The 24,007-nt window shown below is 42.5% G+C and overlaps 1 protein-coding gene and 1 pseudogene across 1 annotated transcript; both read left to right on the forward strand.

The window, feature by feature from the left end:
- Positions 1 to 11,001: 11,001 nt before the first annotated feature.
- LOC143963898 (olfactory receptor 5P66-like) lies at positions 11,002 to 12,066 on the forward strand. Its single transcript, XM_077473636.1, has one exon. It carries the CDS (start codon positions 11,042 to 11,044, stop codon positions 11,975 to 11,977), a length of 936 nt encoding a protein of 311 aa, XP_077329762.1. The 5' UTR covers positions 11,002 to 11,041; the 3' UTR covers positions 11,978 to 12,066.
- Positions 12,067 to 14,205: 2,139 nt separating this feature from the next.
- On the forward strand, positions 14,206 to 15,075 carry LOC143962375 (olfactory receptor 10A7-like; annotated as a pseudogene).
- Positions 15,076 to 24,007: the final 8,932 nt, after the last annotated feature.

Raw genomic sequence — 24,007 nt, forward strand, 5'->3', positions numbered from 1 at the left:
TTCATATGTATACATCATTTTTTTTTTATAAAATCATTAATTTGTAATCAATTATCACATCTAGTTAACATCATTAATATTAGGACAATAAATATGTCTAAAAATAATATACCTGGCTCCAGCTGGGTGCATCCACTTCTCGCAGGATGGAAGGCCCAGGTTGTTCCTCGTCAGCCTCTACTGGGGTTGAGGGAAGGGTGGAGGGAAGGCTGCAGGGAAGGGTCAAAAATGATTCCCTGGCTTCAGTCTGGTCGTCCATTACCACAGCCTGGGGCCATACACATTCTCTGCTGATTCTCCTGCTCGGAGTGATTTCCGGATCCTATTATGCTCCTTCTTATACATTTTCCTCAAGATCCCAATTTTCTTTTCCAAGAACTGGATGGTTGCATCTGGGACACGAGTCTTCACAAATTCCAGAAGTTTCTCCAACGTTGACTTCCTAGCTTGTTTATTATAATATAAACTGTGTTTCACGTCCCACAAATTCTGCATCTCCCTATACTTGTCAATGAAACTGGCCATACATTCTGGGTCCTTAAAGTGTTTCTTATTTTCTGTAAAGACAATACACAAAACAAAAAACACTAATGTCAGCCTAAACTCTTATAATCTTATCCCAATATAAGCCTCACTATTTAAGCAGTATAGGCCACTGATGTACCAAAGTTAAGATTTTACCTTTGTTAGAACGTTCGTCCTCCTTCCTCAGAACAACGATCATACGTATGACACACACGTGTTACTTTATATACACTGATGTTCTTTCTAGTGTATTCCCCACCCCTTCTCTTTGGCACGCAGTAGGAGCGACATGGCGGAGACAGCGCAGGTGTCTGTTATTGATTGGAGTAACGTGGAGGAGGAAAGCCCGGAGGCCGAAACATCCTGATCCCAGAGGCGCTGATTTAAGGCTACAAATATGTCCTTTCTTGAAATTATGGAGATGGTGGACATCTTGAGGAGGAACGACTATGATGGCAAAAATGGACCGTACACCAATCCGAATGTGAGAAAGGCCAAAATTATGACGAAAGTTGTAAAGAGTCTGCATACAAATTTTGGGATAAGACGAACAAAGGAGCAAATAAGGAAACGTTGGTCAGGCCTGAAACTGAGGGAGCTGGATCAGTATTGGAGGATCAAGAGAGTGCTTAGAAAAAGTAAGTAGTTGTCGTGTGTTCCGATTCTTTATTATTACTTGCATGCCGCACAGTGTGATTTTATTTACTGTAGGGCATTTTAACACGGCAAATTTCAAGTTAGTGGGCACAGTAATTGGTCGTAGGAAACAGTTCGCTCATAAAATACAAACTTTTGGGCAGATATAGGTTACATACATTTGATCATGCCTAAATATCTGTGTGCTAAAGTATACCTTTTGTTTCCTTCTCATAGTGGACCAAAGACTCGGAGGACACCTTTCAGCAGAGGACACCTTTCAGCAGAGGAAAGCTGAGAAAGAAGGGGAACTCCAAAAAACACACCTGAGGATCTGGAGGAAGGAGAGGTGGAAGAACTTGGCAAACTTGTCACCACAACAGGTGAGTGTCTGACACCCCAGCTTCAGGTTATATATGTATGCTTGCATATTTATAAGACATGTTTTTCCAAAAATTTTTAGGTGATTTGCTGGTTGTGGAAGAGCAAGCTCAAAAATTCACAAGTGCACAATTACTAATCCAGGACATCATGACATGGAATTGTGAAATCAATATCATAAGAAATAAACAAAATTTTCTGGAGCAACAAATGAAGAACATGATTGATGTGTTGGGGAGAATTAAAAATATCTTCAAAATACATTTTCCCAATTGTTGTTGTCTTAAAAACATTTTTTTTTTAGGAATTAGTAAAAGCCAAATTTTGAAGATGCACACAGTATGTGAACATGTGCTATCTGCCATCAGGGGATTTCAATGTACACGTTTGGTGGATGCAACCCCTTCCTCCCAAATTAAGTAGGTAAGAGGAAGGAGTTGCCCCCCAAAACACTTACATTGATCCCCCATGATGTGAGATAGCACATGTTGACATTAGGCAGGGGATCAGGAGGGAAATCCCCAATTTGTGTGCATCTTCAAAATTTGGCTTTTACAGGGGTGACTTCACCCCACCTGATGAAGGCAATATCAAGACACTTTGGACACTAGAATGTCTAATATTGCCTTCTGTTTTTGTATGTTGAACTTTGCAAGTTCCAAAGTTTTGTGTGTTATGTTATTAAACATGCCTATTTACAACTAAAACATTATTTTTTACAAAAAAACAAAAAAAATTGTTGTCAACAAAAATTTAATAACACACATGTGTGAATGTGCACACAATAAAAAATTATAAAATCAACAATTTGTGGCTTCTTCTTTCAATGCTCAATACCAGTTTTTTAAGTAAGTTTGTGTTTACAGTGACAATGGGCCTTATTTACTAAAGGAAAATCCACTTGGCACTACAAGTGCACTAGGAGAACCTAGGAGACAGCCAAAAACAAACACAAGCAATAAAGAAAAATCAAGATTGTGTCAGATAATATTTTTTTTTACAGTCTGGCATAGGAATGGCCCCCCCACCCATAAAATAATTTACATATTTCTCCCGAACTTCATGGGTGCTTTGGGGGGGCCAAGCCAGCTCGACCAGTATCCAGGCCCGTCAGGGAATTCTCTGTAATAAGTCTGGCCTCAGGCCCAACTGAGCCAATATAATTTTGGGCATTTTTTCTTAAATAATTGTGCAGTATGCAGCAGGATAGGATGATATGGTTGATTTTGTAGTCCGCCATATGGATTTCTGTCAAAAATAGGCGGAACCGGCTGGCCATTATCCGGAAGGTATTCTCAAAGACTCTTCTCGCTCTGGCAGCTGGTAGTTAAAAACCCTCCTCTCCGGGGTGAGGGTCCTTTAGGGGAATGGCCTCATCAGATGCTCGCCCAGATCGAAGGCTTCATCTGCAATAAAGATGAAGGGTCCTTCCACGTTATCGGCATCAGGTGGCAATGTCAGACCACCAGTCTGGAGACGCTGGTAAACCTCCATCTGGGTGAAGACTCCTCCATCCGGCCATTCTTCCCCATGTCCACATAGAGGAACTCATATTGTGCCGACACCACCGCCATTAACACTACACCATTGAACCCCTTATAGTTATAATAGTAAGGGGTGGTGGCTTGATGTGAACTTGCTTCCCATCTATAGCCCCTCCACAGTTGGGAAAGTCCCAGCGGTTGGCAAAATGGGAGGCCACAGTCTGCCATTCCTGTGGTGTTAAAGGAAACTGTGGAGTCAATCATTAAAGAACTGAATTCCAATAAGGCTCTTCAAAGGTGCAAATCGTGCTCTGTCCACCACCGGGCGGAGCGAAGTGCTGACATCACCTAGTTTTTTCACTTGTCGACGTTTGTGTGCGTCCGGCCGGCGCACACTTCTTAAAGCCTGATGCCATACTACTCTTGTAAGTTCAATATTATATATTTATTTGTATGAATTAAAGTCGAAGGTTTTACACTATTTGGAGCCTTTATCTTTTATGTGCTACCGCGTTGAGAGGAGAGTGGTGTGCGAGAGGGGAGGATCTGTGAGAGAGGGAGCCGGCTCCATCCTGTGGAAGATATAGGATCGGTCTGACAGCGTGAGAGCCCACTTACTGCAATTTTACACCTGTTGTGACCCTCTGTAACGGGGGTCATATCTAGTCAGTAAGGAGCCAATCTCTATATATTTGGTGGTGGACAGAGCACGATTTGCGCCTTTGAAGAGCCTTATTGGAATTCAGTCCTTTAATGCATTTTTACCAGGGGTGGTCAGCTATTGATATGGACATTATTTATTAATACACATTTTCAATTTTTAATTTTTCATTTATCAGCACTATTATTCATGTGTGCATTAATTTTGTATATGTAATTGTTTATATGTGATGATCACCATTATTTGTTACATATTAATTGATACTTGTCACAGCACTAATTGTGGTCTTTGACCATTTTTCTGATTTCACGATTGATGACATTGAGTTGTATTCAGCATTAGGTTGCTTATTGATTTTTGTGTTTCATACGCACACTCATTTGTTTCATTATTCATTGGTTAGCGCAACTCATATTTTTTTTATTTCTTCTTTTGTGTATATTTGGTGTACATTAGAGTTGCAGCTTCCGAAGGGCCTTTCTTTGGGCTGTTTAGACTTTTAGCGCAGTTTGCCTCTTTTTTCTCTTTTACAGTGTATCATTACCGCTCACTGACTGGCTTGTAGTAGCGGAGTCAGAGTAGATTTCCGGCATTGTATAGGAGAGGGTCCCTTAACATCAATAGAAGGGTCAGGGACTAAATTGAAGTCCCCACAAAAGAGCGTATGGCCTTGCTGGCTTTTATGTACTTTTTTCAGTAGTTTCCGCAGGAAACTTATTTGGAGCGTATACATTTACGATAGTGAAGGTGGCATTATTCATTTTGCATATTAGGATAAGGTATCTCCGCTGGGGATCCGCAATTGTAGATATCAAATTAAACGCTACCGTGTCTCTGATTGCTATCAATACTCCTTTTGTTTTGTTCTGAGAATTAGCACAGAAGATATGTGGGAAGTTTTTGTGAGACATTTTTGGCGCCTTATCATGACAAAAATGAGTCTCTTGGAGGCACAGTACATCACTATGAAGTTTGTGGGCTTCGGACCAATTCGGAGAATATCTTTTTCCTGGGTGATTTAAGCCCTTTACATTAAAGCGGAGGTCCACCCTAAAATGGACCTCCGCTCATCGGAATCCCCCCCCCTCCGGCGCCACAATCGGCACCTTTCAGGGGGGAGGGGGATGCAGTTACCTGGATAATCCAGGTAACTGCACCCACTTCCGGGCTAGCTCTCTGCGGAACGGGGCGTACGTTACGCCCCCGTTCCGCAAGCGCCCGCCCCCTTCAGCAAGTGCCCCGCTGCCTGCTGGGAAACACACAGCTCCCAGAGGCAGCGGGGACCGTCCGGATTGCGCCGCGCGGCTCGCGCATGCGCAGTAGGGAACCGGGAAATGAAGCCGAAAGGCTCCATTTCCTGATTCCCATACCCAAGATGGCGGCGGGACCCGGCAGCCGAGCGAGCGATCGGCTTCGGGTGCCGACATCGCGGGCGCGCTGGACAGGTAAGTGTCACTATTTAAAAGTCAGCAGCTGCAGTATTTGTAGCTGCTGGCTTTTTAAAAAAAAAAAAAAAACGCGGAGTCCCGGTGGACTCCCGCTTTAAGTGATGTTATTTTGATCGTCATATTGGATGGTCGAGTTACCACTGAATTAGTTGGAGGTATATGTGTGGGTTCAGCTATATGGTTTAGAATGAAAGGAAGTTAGTGGTTATATCTTGTGTATTAAAAAGGGTATGAAGGTGCTGGTAGATGGTGGACTCACTGTTTGTGGAGAAGTTCTTATAGGAACCTTGTAGATCCAGAGGTTGTCAGACGCTGTAGGAAGAAGCTTGGCTGGTGGAGAAAGGGTATTGGACTAAAGACTGTAAAAAATAAGAACAAGTCAGAATTTAAACAGATAACTCTCGTATAATGTTTCCAGGGGAAGAGTGAAATTTAAAAACAGAAAAACAAAACTGGGGGTTTAGGCTGACGAGCTGGGCTCAGGCAAGCAATCTAGGGCTTACACGTAAGCTAGAAATAACTTTAGAGACTCAGGTGGTCATATCATCCAATGGATCAAAATCATCCCAGTAACCAGGTGGTGCGGGAGCCTTGGCTGCGATCATGGTGCCTCTGTTCCAGTGGTTCCAGGATGTGCCATTGTCGCAACAGAGAAAGACCTTTGTCCAGGGTATGGACATAGTGGGTTTTGTTTTCCTTAGTGATGATCAACTTAACTGGATGACCCCACTTGTATGATATCTGATGGTTTCACAGGGGTTCCGTTATAGTGGCGTTGCAGCATGGTATATTTAGATAGATCGGAGTAGAAAGCCAGATTGGCATATTGCTGGGGGTATTCTGCTCGGTTGCGTGCGGCACGCATCAGATTTTCCTTGGCATGGAAAAAAATTCTAACAACAGTGTCTCTTGGGACATTTTCTGGCTGATAGGATGGTTTTGGCAATCGGTGTATGCGATCAATTATTAATTCACCCAGGATGCGTCAGAGAGAAAAGCAGACATCAACTGTGTAAAATAATCTTTTAGTGCTGAGGGTTGGACTGTCTCTGGTATGCCTCTTATTTTTAGGTTGTTCCTTCTGGAACGGTCTTCTAAGTCAGAGATCTTAGCTTTCATTAACTCTATATCTTCAGCCCCTTAACTCTGAGCATCCACTAAGGTATTGAAGGAGGAGGTCACTTCCCCCATTTTGTTTTCAATACATGTAATTTCTGAGGTAAAATTATGCATAATTTTGGAGATATCTGAGTGGATGGAGGTGTTCAGTGTAAGAAGCATGTCTCTTAATGTAGTGTCCAGCACAGGCTGATTAGTAGTGGGATATGCAGCGATGTTGTTATCTATAGCTGGGAACATAGGGGGAGCTAATGAACTATGGCTCACCTCAGTGTCTTGTGCTGTGTCCTGTGAGAGCTTAAATTTAGATTTGGCTGGGATGCATCCGCAGGTCCACCGGTGCCATTTTGGAAGCTGTTTTTCCCCCGGGTAGAATTCTGTGAGTTTCCATGGAGCGGATCTCTCATTTCTTCGTTTCGACTTGGTCCTGGTGTTCTGGCGAATCAACTGATCCGGCTGTTGTGTATTTTTGAGGTGATCACCCGTCGTTTAGAGCCCCAGAAAGCCGCTGTCCCTCAGAGCTGTTTCAGCAAACAGCCATCTCGGTTGTTTTCTGGCCACGCCACCGTGTCATTAAATGTTATGGAAGGCTCTAGGCACTGCTAAGAAGGCGGCAGGTCGGCGGATGTGTGGAGCTGATCTCGACCTGGATATCCACACAATCGGCCATCCAGGCTTGGAAATTTAGGCTGGGGCAGAGGCAGGAGATGTCCAGGGACAAGTAGGGTTGTGAGGCAGACTCACCAAGGTGCATTGGAGGAAGGATGGCGATGGATGACCGTTCTCTGTAGGCCTCAAGATGGAGGTGGGCCGTGGCCTGGATATCTGCATGATCTGCCATCTGGGCTCAGAAATTTAGGCAGGGACAGAGGCAGGAGATGTCCAGGAGAAAGTAGCGTTGCAAGGCAGACTCACCAAGGTGCGCTGGAGGAAGGGTGGCGATGGATGACCATTCTCCGTAGGCCTCAAGATGGCAGTGGGCCGCGGCCTGGATATCTGCACGATCTGTTGTCCGGACTCGGAAATTTAGGCAGGGGCAGAGGCAGGAGATATTCAGGGACAAGCAGGGTTGTGAGTCAGGCTCCCCAAGGTGTGCTGGAGGAAGGATGGCGGGATTGCGTTAGGATAACCGGAGCTCCACTTTAATCGTTTTATTAATTTTAATGCCCTGTACACACGACCGGTTTTCCCATCTGAATAAACTCACTCATGTGTATGCAGCATAATACACTATTTTCCACCTCCACAGCACCACTCACTTTTTTTCTTATCTACCATACCTTTCCTTGTATCCTCTTGGGAACAAGGGAAGCTGTCCAGTGTATGTGGAAAGTCAATCAATCCATAGAATACACTGGGCTATAGATTCAAACCTTGTGACAACATAGAAATCGGCTTTTAAGTTGAAGAAATTCTGTAAGGACATTATTCCACTGCATAGCTTAGTGTCATCTGCAAACACAGAAATGGTACTTTTAATCCCAGACCCTATACCCTATATCATTTATAATTATATTAATGACACCGTGCCATGTCGTAAAAAATGGCCTGGTCATTAAGGGTAAAGGTAAATCCTTCCGGGGCTGAAGTGGTTAAAATATTTTTTTTCCACCAAGAACTCCTCTATGTGGTATTTTATTAAACTCTCCAGTATCCTCTCAACTACAGAAGGTAAACTAACGGGTCTATAGTTACTTAGTAAAGATTTTGATTCCTTTTTAAATATAGGCACCACATTGGCCTTTTGCCAATCCAGTGGTACTATGCCAGTCATTAAAGAGTCCCTAATAATTAGAAACAATGGCTTATATCCAATATTCTCCTCCAGTATGTCTTGCAGTTGCCTGCAAGATCACCTCTCACTATTATGGTATAGTAGGAGTCATTAATATTAAACAAATTGAAAGCTGTTATTGGAGGTTCCACAGAGCCAGGCAAAAAGATTGGAAGGCTAGCACTTTTTTCAGTCAAAAAACAGAGTGCATTCCAACAGAAACCATACAAATAGAATATTTTCTTATATTTTATATTATCCAATTAGCCCAAACTAAATTGAGTTAAAAAAAAACAATACCCTTTAGGTGATCAATATACATTGCAGGGATTTTAAAAGTTTTTTTGCAGATTACTACCTATTTAAGCTCTACAGAAAAAGCTGTTTGTTTCACTATGTCCTCTGAATATTGATTTTGAATTGGAATGGCTGGTTGATTATAGTTAGCTGGTTCACTCTTTATGTACTAATGAGAAAAACTGAAGTGTCTGCATCCTTTTAGAAGTGTTTAACTCTTGGTGAGAATCTCACCCAAGTTAAAATTTCTATTGCAAAGGATGCCACAGACTAACAGAATGCCTCCAGGTTGCCACATGGCATTGAATTTGACAGAAAATTACAGGGGCTGCAGATTGAAAAGGAAAGGTAATTTTTAATAAAAATTTAATTATAACTTGCCTTGTGTAGAAATTGCATATGCTATAGTATTTTTTCTTTTTATTTTCTATTTTTTTCATAAAAGTACAGTTACCTTCTATCTCCACTCTATATGATTTTGTGATTGGCTTTCATGATACTAAATACTTGTGTTGATTTAAGAGAAGTGACCTGCCGCAGTACCAAGTAACAATGACATGCTTCCATCCCGGGTAAATTGTATAAAAAAAGGGGGCAAGTGGGACTTTAAATGAAGCATGTCAATTGAAAATAAAAATAATGAGTACAAGTGAGTAGATAAAATGATTTAGATTTAATTTATAATCAATAACCCCTAGGGGTAGTCCATAATCTGAATGCATACAATGGTAATATACAGTAATATAAATACAGATATAAAATTAATATATTTTCATAATAATAATCAGAAAATCTGGAGTACAGAGAAATCAATGGACATACATGGATACAATTCATATAAGAAATACATAAATTACCAATCAAAACTCTATAGGATAAAATTGTTATTCTGACGGATTAAAATAAGCTTAATTGGACATCCTTAGTTTGAGAACCCAACACATTGCTTGGCTTCTTGACAGTTATCAAGGGTGGGATGCATGTTTTTACTAAAAAAGCAAATGAGTAGGACAAATATTAATATATGTGGAACCTCAGTTAAATAGAGAGAGTATCAAATTGAAAAGATGACTTACAATATAGCCCAAAAATTGAGCAGAACTTCCAGCAATGGGAACTGTTAGAGCTGAGATATAACCGTCTCATTCGGGGTTGAGGCAGGGTTCCGACCATCCCCCCAACAATGTCAGGGGGCAGGCCAGGGGGAACAGAAGCTGACCGACCCAGACGCCTTCAACAGGGGCATAACTATAGGGGGTGCAGCAGTCGTGACCGCAACTGGGCCCTATGCTGCAGGGGGCCCATGCAGCCCCCTCTACATATGGCCGGCAGCAGCATAGGCAGCTAGGGGTACCAGTGCACCATGCACACGGGTGGCTGGAGGTGGAGGGTGACTAGCAGAGCTCCATGCTCGACTATCACACTGGCTGCTCTTTAGTTGTGCATTCCCGCATGACCTGTGTCCTCGGTTGGCTCCTCAGAGTACCCCTCTCCTGCTCCATGCATTGCCGCTCAGTCCGATGTCTGTTCTCCCCAGCCAGAGTCCACCCCCCCCCCCTGGAGTACCACCTCCGGACTCGGAGGGAAGGGCCCTGGCTGGGGTTCAGGGGGGGCCTTCATGGTTTCTTGCATCGGGGCCCTGAAGGTTCTAGTTACGCCACTGGCCTTCAACACTAGTCCACTAGGTACTGAATGTATATGTATTATCCAAATCTGTGAAAAAGAAAAAAAGAGGAGAAGTGGGATGTGTCACAAAAAAAACAAAAGCACTCAAAAAACAAAAAAAACAAAAAGCAAAACACTGAGTGTTGGATTGCCAGTGTTAAATGGATATAGCTAATTACTGAAAAATGTGTGTGAATGAGACATGCAAAAATGATTGGGAAATAGGAGAAAGCTAAATGTGTGTAAAATAAGTGGGAATGGATGATGAGGAAATACAAAAATCATCCATTGAAATGTGTGAAAAAATGTGTGCAGTGCTCTGAATGAAAAACAATGCATGTGCATAGAGGAAAAAAAAAATGAATAAAACTCTATTACCCATATGTTGAATTAAGGAGTGATCCCTTCCTAGTGGAGCGCAGTGGATGAACACTCACAGCTGAGGATAATCTATACCTCAGTGGGTGCCCACCCATCTTAGCTGCAGCATCAGGTGGAAAGACAAAAAGAAAGAAATACTCCCACCTTGCAGCGTCTGTTGACACCACTCGAGGGGCCCATTTGTGCATGACGCCGATGCGCTGAGATCGAACACCACCACCCCTTGAGATACATAATGGGAGGTAGGGAGGGAGCTGAGCGCATCGCAACCCCAGAAAAAAGACTGCAACATACCCAGCCAACAGCCCATATGTTCGATTGATCGATGGATAGATTCCAGGGGGAAAAAAAACCTGGAAAAAATAATAAAGAAGTTCTCAATAACTGATGGAAACACATATAAAAAATAATAATTCAAGTCACGGGTTTATGAACCCGAAACTGGGATTATAAATTATTTGGGATATACACACAAAGGAATATTTACTAAGGATAAGGATAATGAATAATTGTGCAACATGGTCATCAAAGGAGCGGGTGTCTTCCACCCAATTATATAGATTTAAGAGAAGTGACTTGTGTTGTTGAAGATACTACATTCAAAAGTTTCAACTTTTTTTTCAGGAGGACGACCGTTTTTATGTTCTTGTCTTGACTCTTTCCTGAAGACATGTGTGAAGACAACCAAACTGAAGTAGCTGAATTCTTCCTTCTTGGATTTCAAAACCTCCATACATTTAAAATTCTTCTCTTCATTGTGTTTTTCTTCTCCTATATGGTGACATTAAATGGGAACCTCATCATCGTTGTTTTAATTTCGATAATTGACCATCTCAAAATCCCAATGTTCTACTTCCTCAAACACTTGGCAATAGCTGACCTCATGATAACCACCGCCATAGTCCCAATGATGTTAGAAATTATACTAAAGGAAGGAATTGCAATTTCTGTTACCGCCTGCATTATCCAAATGCATTGCTTTGCTATTTTTGGAAGTGTGCAATGTTTTCTTATTGCAGTTATGTCCTATGATCGATATTTGGCCATATGTAACCCAATGCGTTATCATTTAATCATGGAACCCCAAGTTTGTCTTCAGATGGTTTTCTGGTCTTGGTTGTTGGTTGTCTTTGTGTCGGGTGAATTTGTTTTGTTGTATCAGTTACATTTTTGTGGTGGGAAAAACATTGACCACTTCTTCTGTGATTCTGCTCCAGTGATAGAGCTTTCTACATCAGATGGTTCCCTTTTCATATTAGTTGATCTTTCTCTGGCCATTATTGTTATTTTTCTTCCTTTTGCCTTTATTATTGTGACCTATGTATTCATCTTCTTTGCTATATTACAACTTTCTTCAACCAATGGAAGATGGAAAGCCTTTTCCACATGTACCTCACACCTGACCACTGTGTGCACATATTATGGGAGCTTGATGGCTGTTTATTTGACACCAACTGATAAAAGATCACCTAATACAAACAAATTTATGTCTCTTTTCTACATTGTGACAACTCCACTGTTGAATCCTATTATCTACAGCCTGAGAAACCATGAGATCAGAAAAAGCTTTAAAAACATTTTTAGATATGTTAAAACACATCATTGATACTGAAACTAGTGGGCTTCATAGTCCTTGCTAGTAGTCTAGTTTTAGAATCTTTGACTTGATCTTTTCTTTATTATTATTTAGGCATCCAAAGAAGTTACAAGTGAGCCAATCACACACATAAGAAATTACATTTCTGTGGGTTGTTCTGTAGACCAGCAGAATGCCTCCAGAATGCCGTATGACACAGAATTTTACAGAAAATACAGGGGCTGCAGAGAAGAGGTAATTTTTTGTAAAATTAAAATTATAACGTGGCTTGTGTAGAAATTGTGTATGGTATTTTACTGTATTTTGTCTTTTTATTAGATTTTTTCCACTAAAGTTCAATTAATCTTTATCTCTGCTTTATATGATTTAATTAATGGTTTTCATGATACTTCCCTCTTGTGTTGTTAACCACTAGGCACCTCGCTATAGGCAAAACACGGCTACAGCACGGCGCTCAATTGCCGGGAGGGTGTCCCTGGACAAACTCCTGTTTACTTGTTTCCTATGCGCTGCCGCGGGCATGCATCAGGGAGAATCTGTGTTGTCTGTGTCCCTTGGACACAGCCATTCACAGATCATGCTAAATGGCCAATTACAGCGGCAATTTAGCACTCGATCGGCATGTCCAATGTGAGATGATCTCAAATGTAAACATATGAGATCATCTCTCATTGCCGGCATCTCCCTCCTCACACAGAGACCATGTGCTGCAGAGTAAGTGAAAACTACATAAAACACAATAAATACAGTGCCCACACTACCTATCATGCCACCTGACCCCAGTGCCACCTGTACCCAGTGCCACCTGTCAGTGCCATCTGTCCCCAGTGCCACCTACCAGTGCCATCTGTTCCCAGTGCCATCTGTCCCCAATGCACCTATCAGTGCCATCTGTCCCCAGTGCCACCTGTCAGGGCCATCTGTCCCCAGTGCCACCTATCAGTGTCATCTGTCCCCAGGGCCACCTGTCAGTGCCATCTGTCATCAGTGTCACCTGTCAGTGTCACGTGCCATCTGTTATCAATGTCACGTGTCATCAGTGCCATGTATCAGTGCCATCTGTCATCAGTGCCTCATCAGTGCCATCTGTCATCAGTGCCACGTATTAGTGCCTCCTTTCATCAGTGCCACATCAGTGTCATTTGTTATCAGTGCCATGTATCAGTGCCATGTATTAGTTCCACCTGTCATCAGTGCCACATCAGTGTCATGTGTCATCAGTGCCACGTATTAGTTCCATCTGTCATCAGTGCCACTTCAGTGTCATGTGTCATCAGTGCCACGTATTAGTGCCATCTGTCATTAGTGCCACTTCAGTGCCATGTGTCATCAGTGCCACGTATTAGTGCCATCTGTCATCAGTGCCATGTATTAGTGCCATCTGTCATCAGTGCCACATCAGTGTCACATGTCATCAGTGCCACATATCAGTGCCATCTGTCATCAGTGCCACATCAATGTGACATGCCATTGTCCTGGTGCTCCAGGGCATTCAAAAGTGTAGTAGGTAGTCAACAGGTTAGATATGTAATTTATGCTCCTAGAATGCCTGATGGTGTTCCCTGCTAGTTGGGCCTCTCTTTGTGGCTCAGCTGTGTAAAAGTCCCACACATGTGGTATTGCCATACTTAGGAGGAGTCGCAGAATGTATTTTGGGGTGTCATTTGTGGTATACACATGCCATGTGAGAGGAATATCCTATTACAGTGACAATTTTGTGGGGGAAAAAAAATCTTAATTTTGCAAAGAATTATGGGAATAAATGACAACATCAAAAACCTCACCATGCATCTTACTAAATACCTTGGAATGTCTACTTTCAAAAAAGGGTAATTTGGGGGGGTATTTGTACTTTCCTGGCATGTTGGGGTCGCAAGAAATGAGATGTCCATCAGTACATCAGGTGAGACCGTTTTTATGTTCTTGTCCTAGATAGCAAGCAATTGTGCTATGACTTTGAAAACGACTTGCTAAGCTATTGCTAAACTTGCCAGGCTTCACTTGCAGAGCTCTTACTGTAGACTCACCATGGCATCTTTGCTCTTGCTAGAGACTTGCTATGCAAATTTGCTAAAAATTGCAAAAGTGTCAACTAGAACTTGTGCTTCAAGTGCTCTGCAAGTGTACAACTTTCCAATGAAAATGTGCATCAAGTTAACAGACCTACAATTCAGCACTGCCACAAATCTGTGGCAAGTTATCCTTTCTATCTGAGGTGTTGACTCTTTCCTCAAGACATGTGTGAAGACAACCAAACTAAAGTAGTTGAGTATTGCTTCTTGGATTTCAAAACCTCCATATATTTAAAATGCTTCTCTTCATTCTGTTTTTCTTCTCCTATATGGTGACATTAATTGTAAATCTCATCATCATTGTTTTAATTTTGATAAATGACCATCCTAAAATCCCAATGTTCTACTTCCTCAAACACTTGGCAATAGCTGACCTTATGATAACCACCACCATAGTTCCAGTGATGTTAGAAATTATACTAAAGGATAGAATCACAATATCTGTTACTGCCTACATTATCCAGATGCATTGCTTCGCTGTTTTTGGAAGTGTGCAATGTTTTCTTATTGCAAAAATGTCCTATGATTGATATTTGGCCAGATGCAAATTAATGCACTATCATTCAATCATGAAACCCCAAATTTGTCTTCAGATGATTGTTTGGTCTTGGTTGTCTTTGTGTTGGGTGAATTAGTTGGTGTATCATATACATCTTTATGGTGGGAATAACTTTGACCACTTCTTCTGTGATTCTACTCCAGTGATAGAGATCCCTACATCAGACCATATTAGGTGTTTTTTTTTTCCCTTTTCTCTTATTATTGTGATCTATGTATTCATCTCCTTTGCTACATTACACCTTTCTTCAACCAACAGAAGATGAAAAGCCTTTTCCGGCGTGTTGCTCACACCTTGCCACTGTATACACATATTATGGGAGCTTGATGGCTGTTTATTTGACATAAACTAATAAGAGATCACCTAATACAAACACATTTATGTCTCTTTTCTACATTGTGACAACTCCACTGTTGAAACCTATTATCTACAGCCTGAGTTACCATGAGATCAGAAAAAGCCGTAAACATTTTTAGAGGGGGCGTGATGACTGAGCTCAAGTATGGCTGCTTCTTGCTGAGGCTCCGCTCCACCTCTGGGGATATACACCATTGGGCTCCTTCCCCACTTCAGCTGCCTTCAACCTACTCCTGGACCCTCACCTAGCCCCAGAGCATGCTGTACTAAAAGAAAGACCCACGGCAACCCTGTATATTGGCCACCATCTTCACCTTTCAGAGCCACCGGCTACAACAAAATGGCAGCAGCCCGCATCCACAACAGGGTGGCCAGTATCCAGGCCAGGTTGATGGCTCTAACGGGCTCCCCTCCTCCCATTTTGGTAATGGGGGTTTCTCTGGCTCCTCCACCTCATCTATACACAGTCCAGCAAAATCCAAGCCACACAGGGAGTCTTCCACCAGGAGCAACACAGCAGAGGTAAGCTCTGCCCAGGCCTCTGCCAGTGCAGTCCACCCACATCCTATTGCTGCATTTCCTATACTGGCCCAGCCAGTCTCAGATACTGTATTGAAGGACATGTTATTACTCCTGTGCGCAACTTTTTATTCTGACCTGTATTAATTAATTTAAAGCTGAAATCCAGAATTTAGGAGAGACTGTTGATAGGGTTGAAACGTCTATGACTGATGTGACTGCGTCATTTAATACCATGGCGGATACCCACGCGTCCCACGCGTCTCACTCTGAGGATATCATGTGGCTTACCTAAAAGATAGGTCAAAGAGGAATAACATTAAAATAAGAAGGGTTCCAGAATCATTCCTGCCAGACCAACTGATGCAATATGCTCATGACCTTTTTTCAACCGTGGCCCCTTCTCTGACACCTACGGACCTACTCATTGATAGAATACATCCAGCTCAAACCTTTCTTTCTTCCACCAGAGGTCCCAAGGGATGTCTGACTTAGGATTCACTTTTTACATGCGAAAAATAAAATTCTATCCGCCAACGACCAGTTGGACAATCCTCCAACCTCACAAAAACTTAGCGACAGTGACCAAAGCCTTGTGCAGCCAGCCATAAGATTCCACACAAGTAATAATGGGGTGACGATCCATCTTACCACCCTGGAGAAAGGTATGCAAGCCTGTTGGCAATGGGGTATTATCCCAGACCCATCACCTGCCAAATCACTCCATGATCATCCTGAACCACTGCAACTGGATTGGCAAGTTGTTTCCCACAAAAGATCTCCAAAAAAGAATGCTTCTGGAGGATTCCGATCCACTCCCTCTACCCCCCAGGCCCGAGAAGGCTTTTCCCTTTCTGTCCCCCCGCTCATTATCAACACAGTTTTCATGTTTTTGTGCAGTCCCTAATATGGGCCCCTATTTTGGATTGTTTTTGTTGTTTGCTTTGTTTTACACTCTTCAAACTATAGTTACCTGTTGGCATTCCAGTACAAGCCCAGCTCCTTTATTCTACACAGCTGGTCCTCCTCCATTAATCCATATGCACCCTCATCATCTCTGGGGGTCTCCACTCATGCCAGACTCTGATCATCGCCACTCACCCATTATGGCCCTACTATGCTGCTAAACTGCCTGTCTCTCAATGTCAAGGGCCTCAATCACCCAGATAAGAGATTCTCTTTCTAGAGGAAACATCTAAAGCTAAGGCGGACATTTTATGCATTCAGGAAACACATTTTTGTAAAGACGCTACCCCCTAAATGTACCCATAGAGACATTCCACACATCTTCTTGGCCAGTGCTTCAGAGAAGAAGGGGAGTTCTTCCGGCTATTGACAAATCCATTTCTTTCCATCTCAAAAGCTTGCTCCTGGACAATGAGGGTAGATATATTATTATTACAGGGGATTTTAACTCCATGCCATACACCACACCATTGTCTCTATTAACGCCCCAAATTTGCACCGGTTGAGGTTCCTACATAGGATCTTCAAATTTATCTCCTCTGTCAAGTATGGTCAGTTGTTGATAAATGGGGACTTTAATATGACAAAAGAGGAAGCACTTGTCCCCACGGGACCTTTTCCACAGGGAAGGGGTGTTAGATGTCTGGTGGTGCCAACACGCTTGTGAAAGGTATTACACATTCTTTTTCCCCAGACATGACTCTTACTTCTGCATAGGTTTCTTTGTGGCATCTTCAAAGGGTTTCCGCCACCTCCCTCCATTATATTACATGGTTTGATCATTAGGCTGTTTGCATAGTGATTGAAGAGCAGGAGCCCTTTTTTAGACCACCATTATGGTGATGTAATGTTAAACTGCTGCAAGATAATACTGAGTCTCAGGCTGTGTCTCAGCATCTCCAGAACTTTTTCTCAAGAAATGCTCATTCCGTGTCAGACCCCTGCACTCTTTGGAATGCCCATAAGGATTTTATATGGGGAATGTGTATCCAACAAGAGGCCAGGGTCAGGAAACAATTTAATTAAAAATTGTCCACTTTGTTCTCGGAAATTAATTCTCTTGATTTAAAAAACAAAATCTCCCCTACCCCTTCTATATCAGCCTCCATGGCCACCCTTTGAGGAGAACTGAGAACCCTCTTCATGGAAAAGTATGACCGGCCCTTCCAATTCCTTAAACTTTTCAACTATGCTAATGCTAATAAAGCCGGGGAATACCTAGCCGACAGATTGAAAGCCGCCCAAGCAAGAACTAGAACCTCCCTCCTTTCACATCCCAATTTAAACTATAAAATAACTAAACCACAAGCTATAGCGGATAAATTTGACAAAAACTATAGCACGCTTTACAACTTCCATGAGGGTCCTAACACTCCCCAACCTTCCCTGTCTCACATTCAGAGTTTCCTGAGCTGAATTACAACTCCCATCTCTTATGGATGAGCAGCTTCTAATACTTAATGCTACCTTCTCAGACTTGTAAATTTCCAAATCCATACAATCCCTTCCCAATGGCAAATCCCCTGGCCCAGATGGTCTCTCAAATGAATATTAAAAATTGTTTGCCAAAAACTTTAATCACACACATAAATCCAGTGTTTGCTAAAGCTGTGTGTTCTTCTCATTTTGCCCCGGAGATGCTGAAAGCACAGGTGGTCACCCTGCCCATAACGGGCAAAGACCCCACTATGCCTGACAATTTCCATCCCGATTTCGCTATTGGATACAGACTTGAAGATCTATGCAAAATAAATAGCAAAGCATCTGATGTGTGTGTTACCTACTTTGATCAAGAAACACCAAATGGGATTCATCCTGGGGAGACAAACTTTAGATGCGATGAGACAAATTATCAACATTATTAATTTTGCAGAGAAAATCCAAATGCCCTCTCGGTTTCTATCGGTGGATGCAGAGAAAGCATTCGATAGAGTAGATTGGCTCTACATGTCAAAAGTCCTAGAGAAATTTGGCTTCCAAGGCAACATTTATCTGCCATTATGGCCCTAAACTCCACTCTATTGGCTCAAGTGAATGCATCTGGTCTGGTCTACATCGAGACCCTTCACCATCTGTAATGGGACTAGACAGGGGTGGCCTTTGTCCCCATCTATTTTCAATTTATTGATTGAGCCCCTGGGAGAGGTGATCTGTTCTCACACAGGCTTTACTGGTTTCCATTTCCTCAATTCAATCCCCACAATAAACCTCTTTACACATGACATCATACTGCTCCTGACCAACCCTGAATCATCTCTGTCACAGGCATTCCAAATTCTCTCCCAGTTTAGTCGTATATCCTACTGTAAATCATAAATTCTTGACCTAAGGATCAGGGCGTCCACCAAACTAAATTGTCAGAGCCAATTTTCCTTCACATGGAGCTCAAAAGGAATCCCTTTCCTAAGCATTACTCTAACTGCTTCCTCTTTGTCCTCTACCTCCCTGGCAGCCACCAACTACAAATGTCTGCTCTCTAGAACTGATAATGAACTTAAATGCATAGCCAAGTTTGAGCTTTTCTGGTGTGGCAGAATAACAGCAGAGAAGATAAATACTTAACCTCAAATTATTTCTGTTTTCAGATCATTGCCCATTCCCTATCCGTTACCTAACATTCCTGTCTAGAACCCTTAAATACTTTGTTTGGCAGGGACATAGAGCCAGATATTCTCACATGTGCCTAATTAAACACAGATTGCTTGGTGGAGCAGGCTTTCCTGATGTTAAAGATTATTACTGGGCCGTGCAATTGGATCAACTCAAACATTGGTTCTCCTCCCCAGAACCAATGCCCCCCCCCCCCCCCCAGTAGACATTAAGTGCCACACCACTCCCACCTTATATGTTACCTACTCCTCCTGACACTTAGAAACTGTGGGACCTCAAAACCCTGACCGAACCTATGCAAGCATCACTGCTAGCTGGGAGATATCTTATCTCTGCCCCATCTGGCTCCAATTTCCAATCCGTGTCTCAGTTCCCCTCAAAATTTGTGAAGCCATGATCCCTTCACTTTCAGTTAAACCCCTGCTAGCATAGGGTATCCAGGACGCTAATTTTTTTTACAGGCAATTGTCAGGACAAGCCATGATCCCTTCACTTTCGGTTAAACCCCTGCTAGCATAGGGTATCCAGGACGCTAATTTTTTTTTACAGGCAATTGTCAGGACTGGGCTCAGCCCTTCCTTCTCTGAGCTGGTCACTCAGCTGTCGGCTAATTGCCAGCTCCTATCTCTCCACAGTGACTCACCTGTTGATGATATCCTGCTCGTCAGTCCTGCCTACTTAAGCCATCCAGCCCAGATGATCTCTGCCTTCACCTTGGTCACATCTCTAGAGATGCTCTCCTGTGGTCCTGTTAAAGACTTGCTTGGCTGAAAATCCTTCTGGCTCCAGATCCTGCTTGCTGTTCTACTACACTCATCTCTGGCTCCCTGATGTTTTGGCTTGTCTGACTATCTGTTCCAGTTCCTGAACTCTGGCTATGTTTTTCCTACATTGCTCTGTTTACCTTTTTTTATTATTATTAAACAAGTGAGATTTAATTGTACTTCTTTCTCAGTCTGATTCATGGTTTCTGACAGTAGGCGAAGGCCATGAATTCAGAAGATGCAGTCAATCCACTTGTTGGTAATATTTTTTCCAGATTGGATGAGCAGGATCACTGCCTGGATCAGTTTGCCATGGCGTTACAAATGCTCCTGAGTAGCGCGGCTTACCGAGAATCTCCCACTGTGGCTGCTCCGGTACAACCCGTGTTGCAGGCCATCCCTGCTGCTGCTTCCATTCTCTGTGCAGGCACCCGCCTTAAGTATTACCTCTGTAAGAGGTATGTCTGGTTTCGCTCCACTTCCCCAGTGATTTGGGGGTGATCCAGTCCAATGCAGAGGGTTTCTCAAACAGGTTGAGATATACTTGGAGATGCTGCCCCATGGACAGAAGCAAAGAAGGTTTTGTGATATCTTTGCTTTCTGAGAGAGCCTTGGCCTGGGAAAACCCTCTATGCGAGATGCAAAAAACCTGTAGTCTTGAGTTAGCCTGAATTTGTGGCTTCCTTTAAAAGGGTATTGGCTATTGCTGTTTGTCCTCTCCTTGGCGACTATGCGGGCAAATCAGGAAATCGAGTCCCTGCATTTGCAGATGATGTGTTACTGTATGTCTTCAATCCAGGACAATCACTTCCAATTATAATGTCAGAGTTTGAAAGGTACTGAGAAATCTCGAATTTGAAGGTCAATAAAGAGAAGACGGAGATACTAAATGTTTCCATTTCCATAGCAGACAGTTGGCTGATACACGGTAAATAAACTGTCATGGTTTGGTAGGATAAACGTGATTAAGATAGTGACATTGCCAAGGGCCTTGTATGTATTTCAGACTCTCCCGATAAACATCCTGAGGGCCTATTTCAAGACTCTTGGAAATCTGGTTGGAAAATGTATATGGAAAGATAGGAGAGCTTGTACCACTTATGGATCTCTGACAAGGCCAAGTTAAAGGGAGGTTTATATCTCCCAGATTTTGAGAGGTACCATGGGGCAGCGGTGTTACGGAGGATGATCAACTGGGTCCATGGTGCCTCCCAGAAAAAATGGGTATCACTGGAAGAAAATTAAGTCAAATAATGTGGGTACCAAGACAGTATAGGGACATCTCTGGTGATGTAGCTCAAATAACAAAGGAAACCCTAGGAGCTTGGGATAGCCTATTCAAAACTAGGCTATAACAACATAACAGTCCATTGATGCCCCTGTTGGGTACAAACTACTTCCCACCAGGGAAGGAGAATAAGCTATATCTGAGGTGGACACTCTCAGATAGGTTAAGATTAAAAGACGTCATGGAGGAAAATGCCCTGTGTACAATAGTTGAACTACGTGAGAGATATGGGGAATCATCATGGGATACGTGAAGATATAGGCAACTCCATCATTTTGTAGACCCTCTCCTAAAACCCCTTTGCTCCATTAAGGAGCTTACCCCCGTGGGGAAGTTTATTAGATCAAGGGGGGGATAAGGGGCCATGGAATTTCTATTATATATGAGATGCTGATCTACTCCCCAGGCTTGGAGCCATTACACCTTTCAGAGAGCAGGGGATTGGAATTGGATCAAACTACATCAGAGAAAACAATACATAAAATCATAGATTATGTACATTCAACATAAATAGATACAAGAATAGATAAAATGAACTATAATTTGTTAACGGAATGGTATTATGCCCCAACAAAACAAGATTAATCCAGAAATATCACCGTTATGTTGGAGGGAGTGTGGATTGCTCACATATGGTGGTAGTGTACCTAGAGCTAACCTTTCTGGAGAGAGATATTGAAAATGATTTAAAAAATCGTTGGGGTTGAAGTTGTGCACAATCCTCGGCAATGTCTGTTCCATGCTACCGGGGAGTCAAGTAAGAAATATAGAGCAGCAGTAGTACCATATCTATTAAATGCAGTGAAAGCTCTAATACCGAGACAATGGAAAATAAAAAAGCTCCGTTGATAAAGGATTGGTTTAGAGAAGTGGATAAAATCAGATTGATGGAAGAACTGATATCTTTACAAAATGGCTTTTGTAAAAAGACAAAGATTCTATAGAACTTGGAAAGGATGGTTGGATTTTAAACAAACTGAAGTATATTGGAACTATGTGGGAGAGTGAGGTATTATTATTGGGAGGGGATGGGTGGATAGGCGTGTCCCCCCCCCCCCTTTTCCCTTTTTTCTTTTTTTCTTTTTTTTTTTGGTTATTTTTGTTTGATTGAGGTACCAGGACATGAGGGAAATATAATTTAGTAATATATATATATATATATAAATATTAGATAGTCACAAATGAAATAATACACTTTGGGTTATTTTATTAAAGATTTGAATTCTCTGGCTAAGAGAGATACACGGTAATAGGGTGGAGTGAGTAAGTAGGCGAAAGGCAAAACCCCCCATTGTTCCACCCCTTATTAAATGATTAATTTAAAAATGTATTATAGGAGCACTGAGATAATTAGATTGGGAATTTATGGGTGGGTTTTTAGGTTTTTAAGTTTTCCCATCACCCCCACCTATTTGTTTTTCTTCTTTTTTTCCACCCTCTTCCTTCCCCATTTCCCTCCTCTCTCATTTTGTTCCTCTCTGTAGTAATGGTATAGACCAGTGATGGCGAACCTTGGCACCCCAGATTTTTTGGAACTACATTTTCCATGATGCTCATGCACTCTGCAGTGTAGTTGAGCATCATGGGAAATGTAGTTCCAAAACATCTGGAGTGCCAAGGTTCGCCATCACTGGTATAGACTGTAAAACCTGGACGTGGGGAGTGGGAAAATCCAGAGTAGAAGTTTAGATTTCAGGAATGTTAAATGTTAATGTTAAATGTTATGTGTTAAATGTAATGTGTTATGTAAATATGTAATGTATATGGCTGTATTTTTATATGCTGAGTTTTTGAAATTTTCAAGTTGAATTTCTTTTTTGTTATGTTTTTTTTCTTTATTTTTTCTTTAAATATAATAAAAATAGTTAAAACACAAAAGGGTATTTGACGTTCTGGCACGCAACGCTTCTGCTGCCAAGTGCCTCATGTCCATCAAACAGAGTACGAGAACTGTTGCCGATTACGCCATTGAATTCTGTACTCTGGCAGCAGAGGTTGCTTGGAACAATGAGTTGCTTTTTGTCATGGTCTCTCAGATACCATCAAAGATGAGATAGCCCAAGATATACCCACTGAGCTGGAGACGTTGATCACGTTTGCCATCCTCATTGACTCCAGACTCAAAGATAGACTCTCTTTTAAGGAGCGCTTGCGGAAGCCTCCTGTATATTTGTCTCTGAGCTTTGCAGTGCCACCCATGCCTCCCTCACCTCCCATGCCTCCTGGTACCGAGTCGGTCAGTGAAGATGAACCCATGCACTTGGGCTTCACGTGTCTCTCTGCAGATGAAAGAACCCTTAGGAGGAGGAGGGAGAGATTGTGCCTTTATTGTGGCCAGGCGGGTCACTTTTTAAAATCTTGTCCTACCCGTCCAGGAAATGCCCGAACCTTAAGGTCTTGTCACGTAATGACCTTAGATGGTGTTGGTTCGTGCCGAATTATCCAGAAGGATAAGCCATCTGGTTTCGGTTACCCTTTCTTGGTCTGAGTCATCCGTCGAGATACAGGCTCTAATCGACTCCGGGGCTGCAGGCCTGTTCATTGATGCTGCCTTTGTATCAAAGCACTCAATTCTACTGCAGCTGCGTGACACTCCACTTGCCATTGGGGCTCTTGATGGGAGACCTCTACAGCCTGCTCATGTGACTCTAAGACTGTTCCATTGTCCATGGCCATAGGGGCTCTTCACCATGAGATAATCAAATTCCAAGTTTATTCCTCACCTAAGTTTCTGCTCATTATTGGTTATCCTTGGTTACAGAGACACAGCCCCCCCCCCCCCCCCCCCCTTTGATTGGCTCTGTGCTGAGGTTCTCTCCTTATCGCCACAATGCAGTAAGACATGCTATACTATTTGATGTACAGTATATAGGGGTGTAATACACGTATAAAATACTTGCACAT

Source organism: Lithobates pipiens, unplaced genomic scaffold (assembly GCF_037356315.1).
Source record: "Lithobates pipiens isolate NorthernLeopardFrog02 unplaced genomic scaffold, aLitPip1_a1.2 Scaffold_8, whole genome shotgun sequence".
Lineage (NCBI taxonomy): Eukaryota > Metazoa > Chordata > Amphibia > Anura > Ranidae > Lithobates > Lithobates pipiens.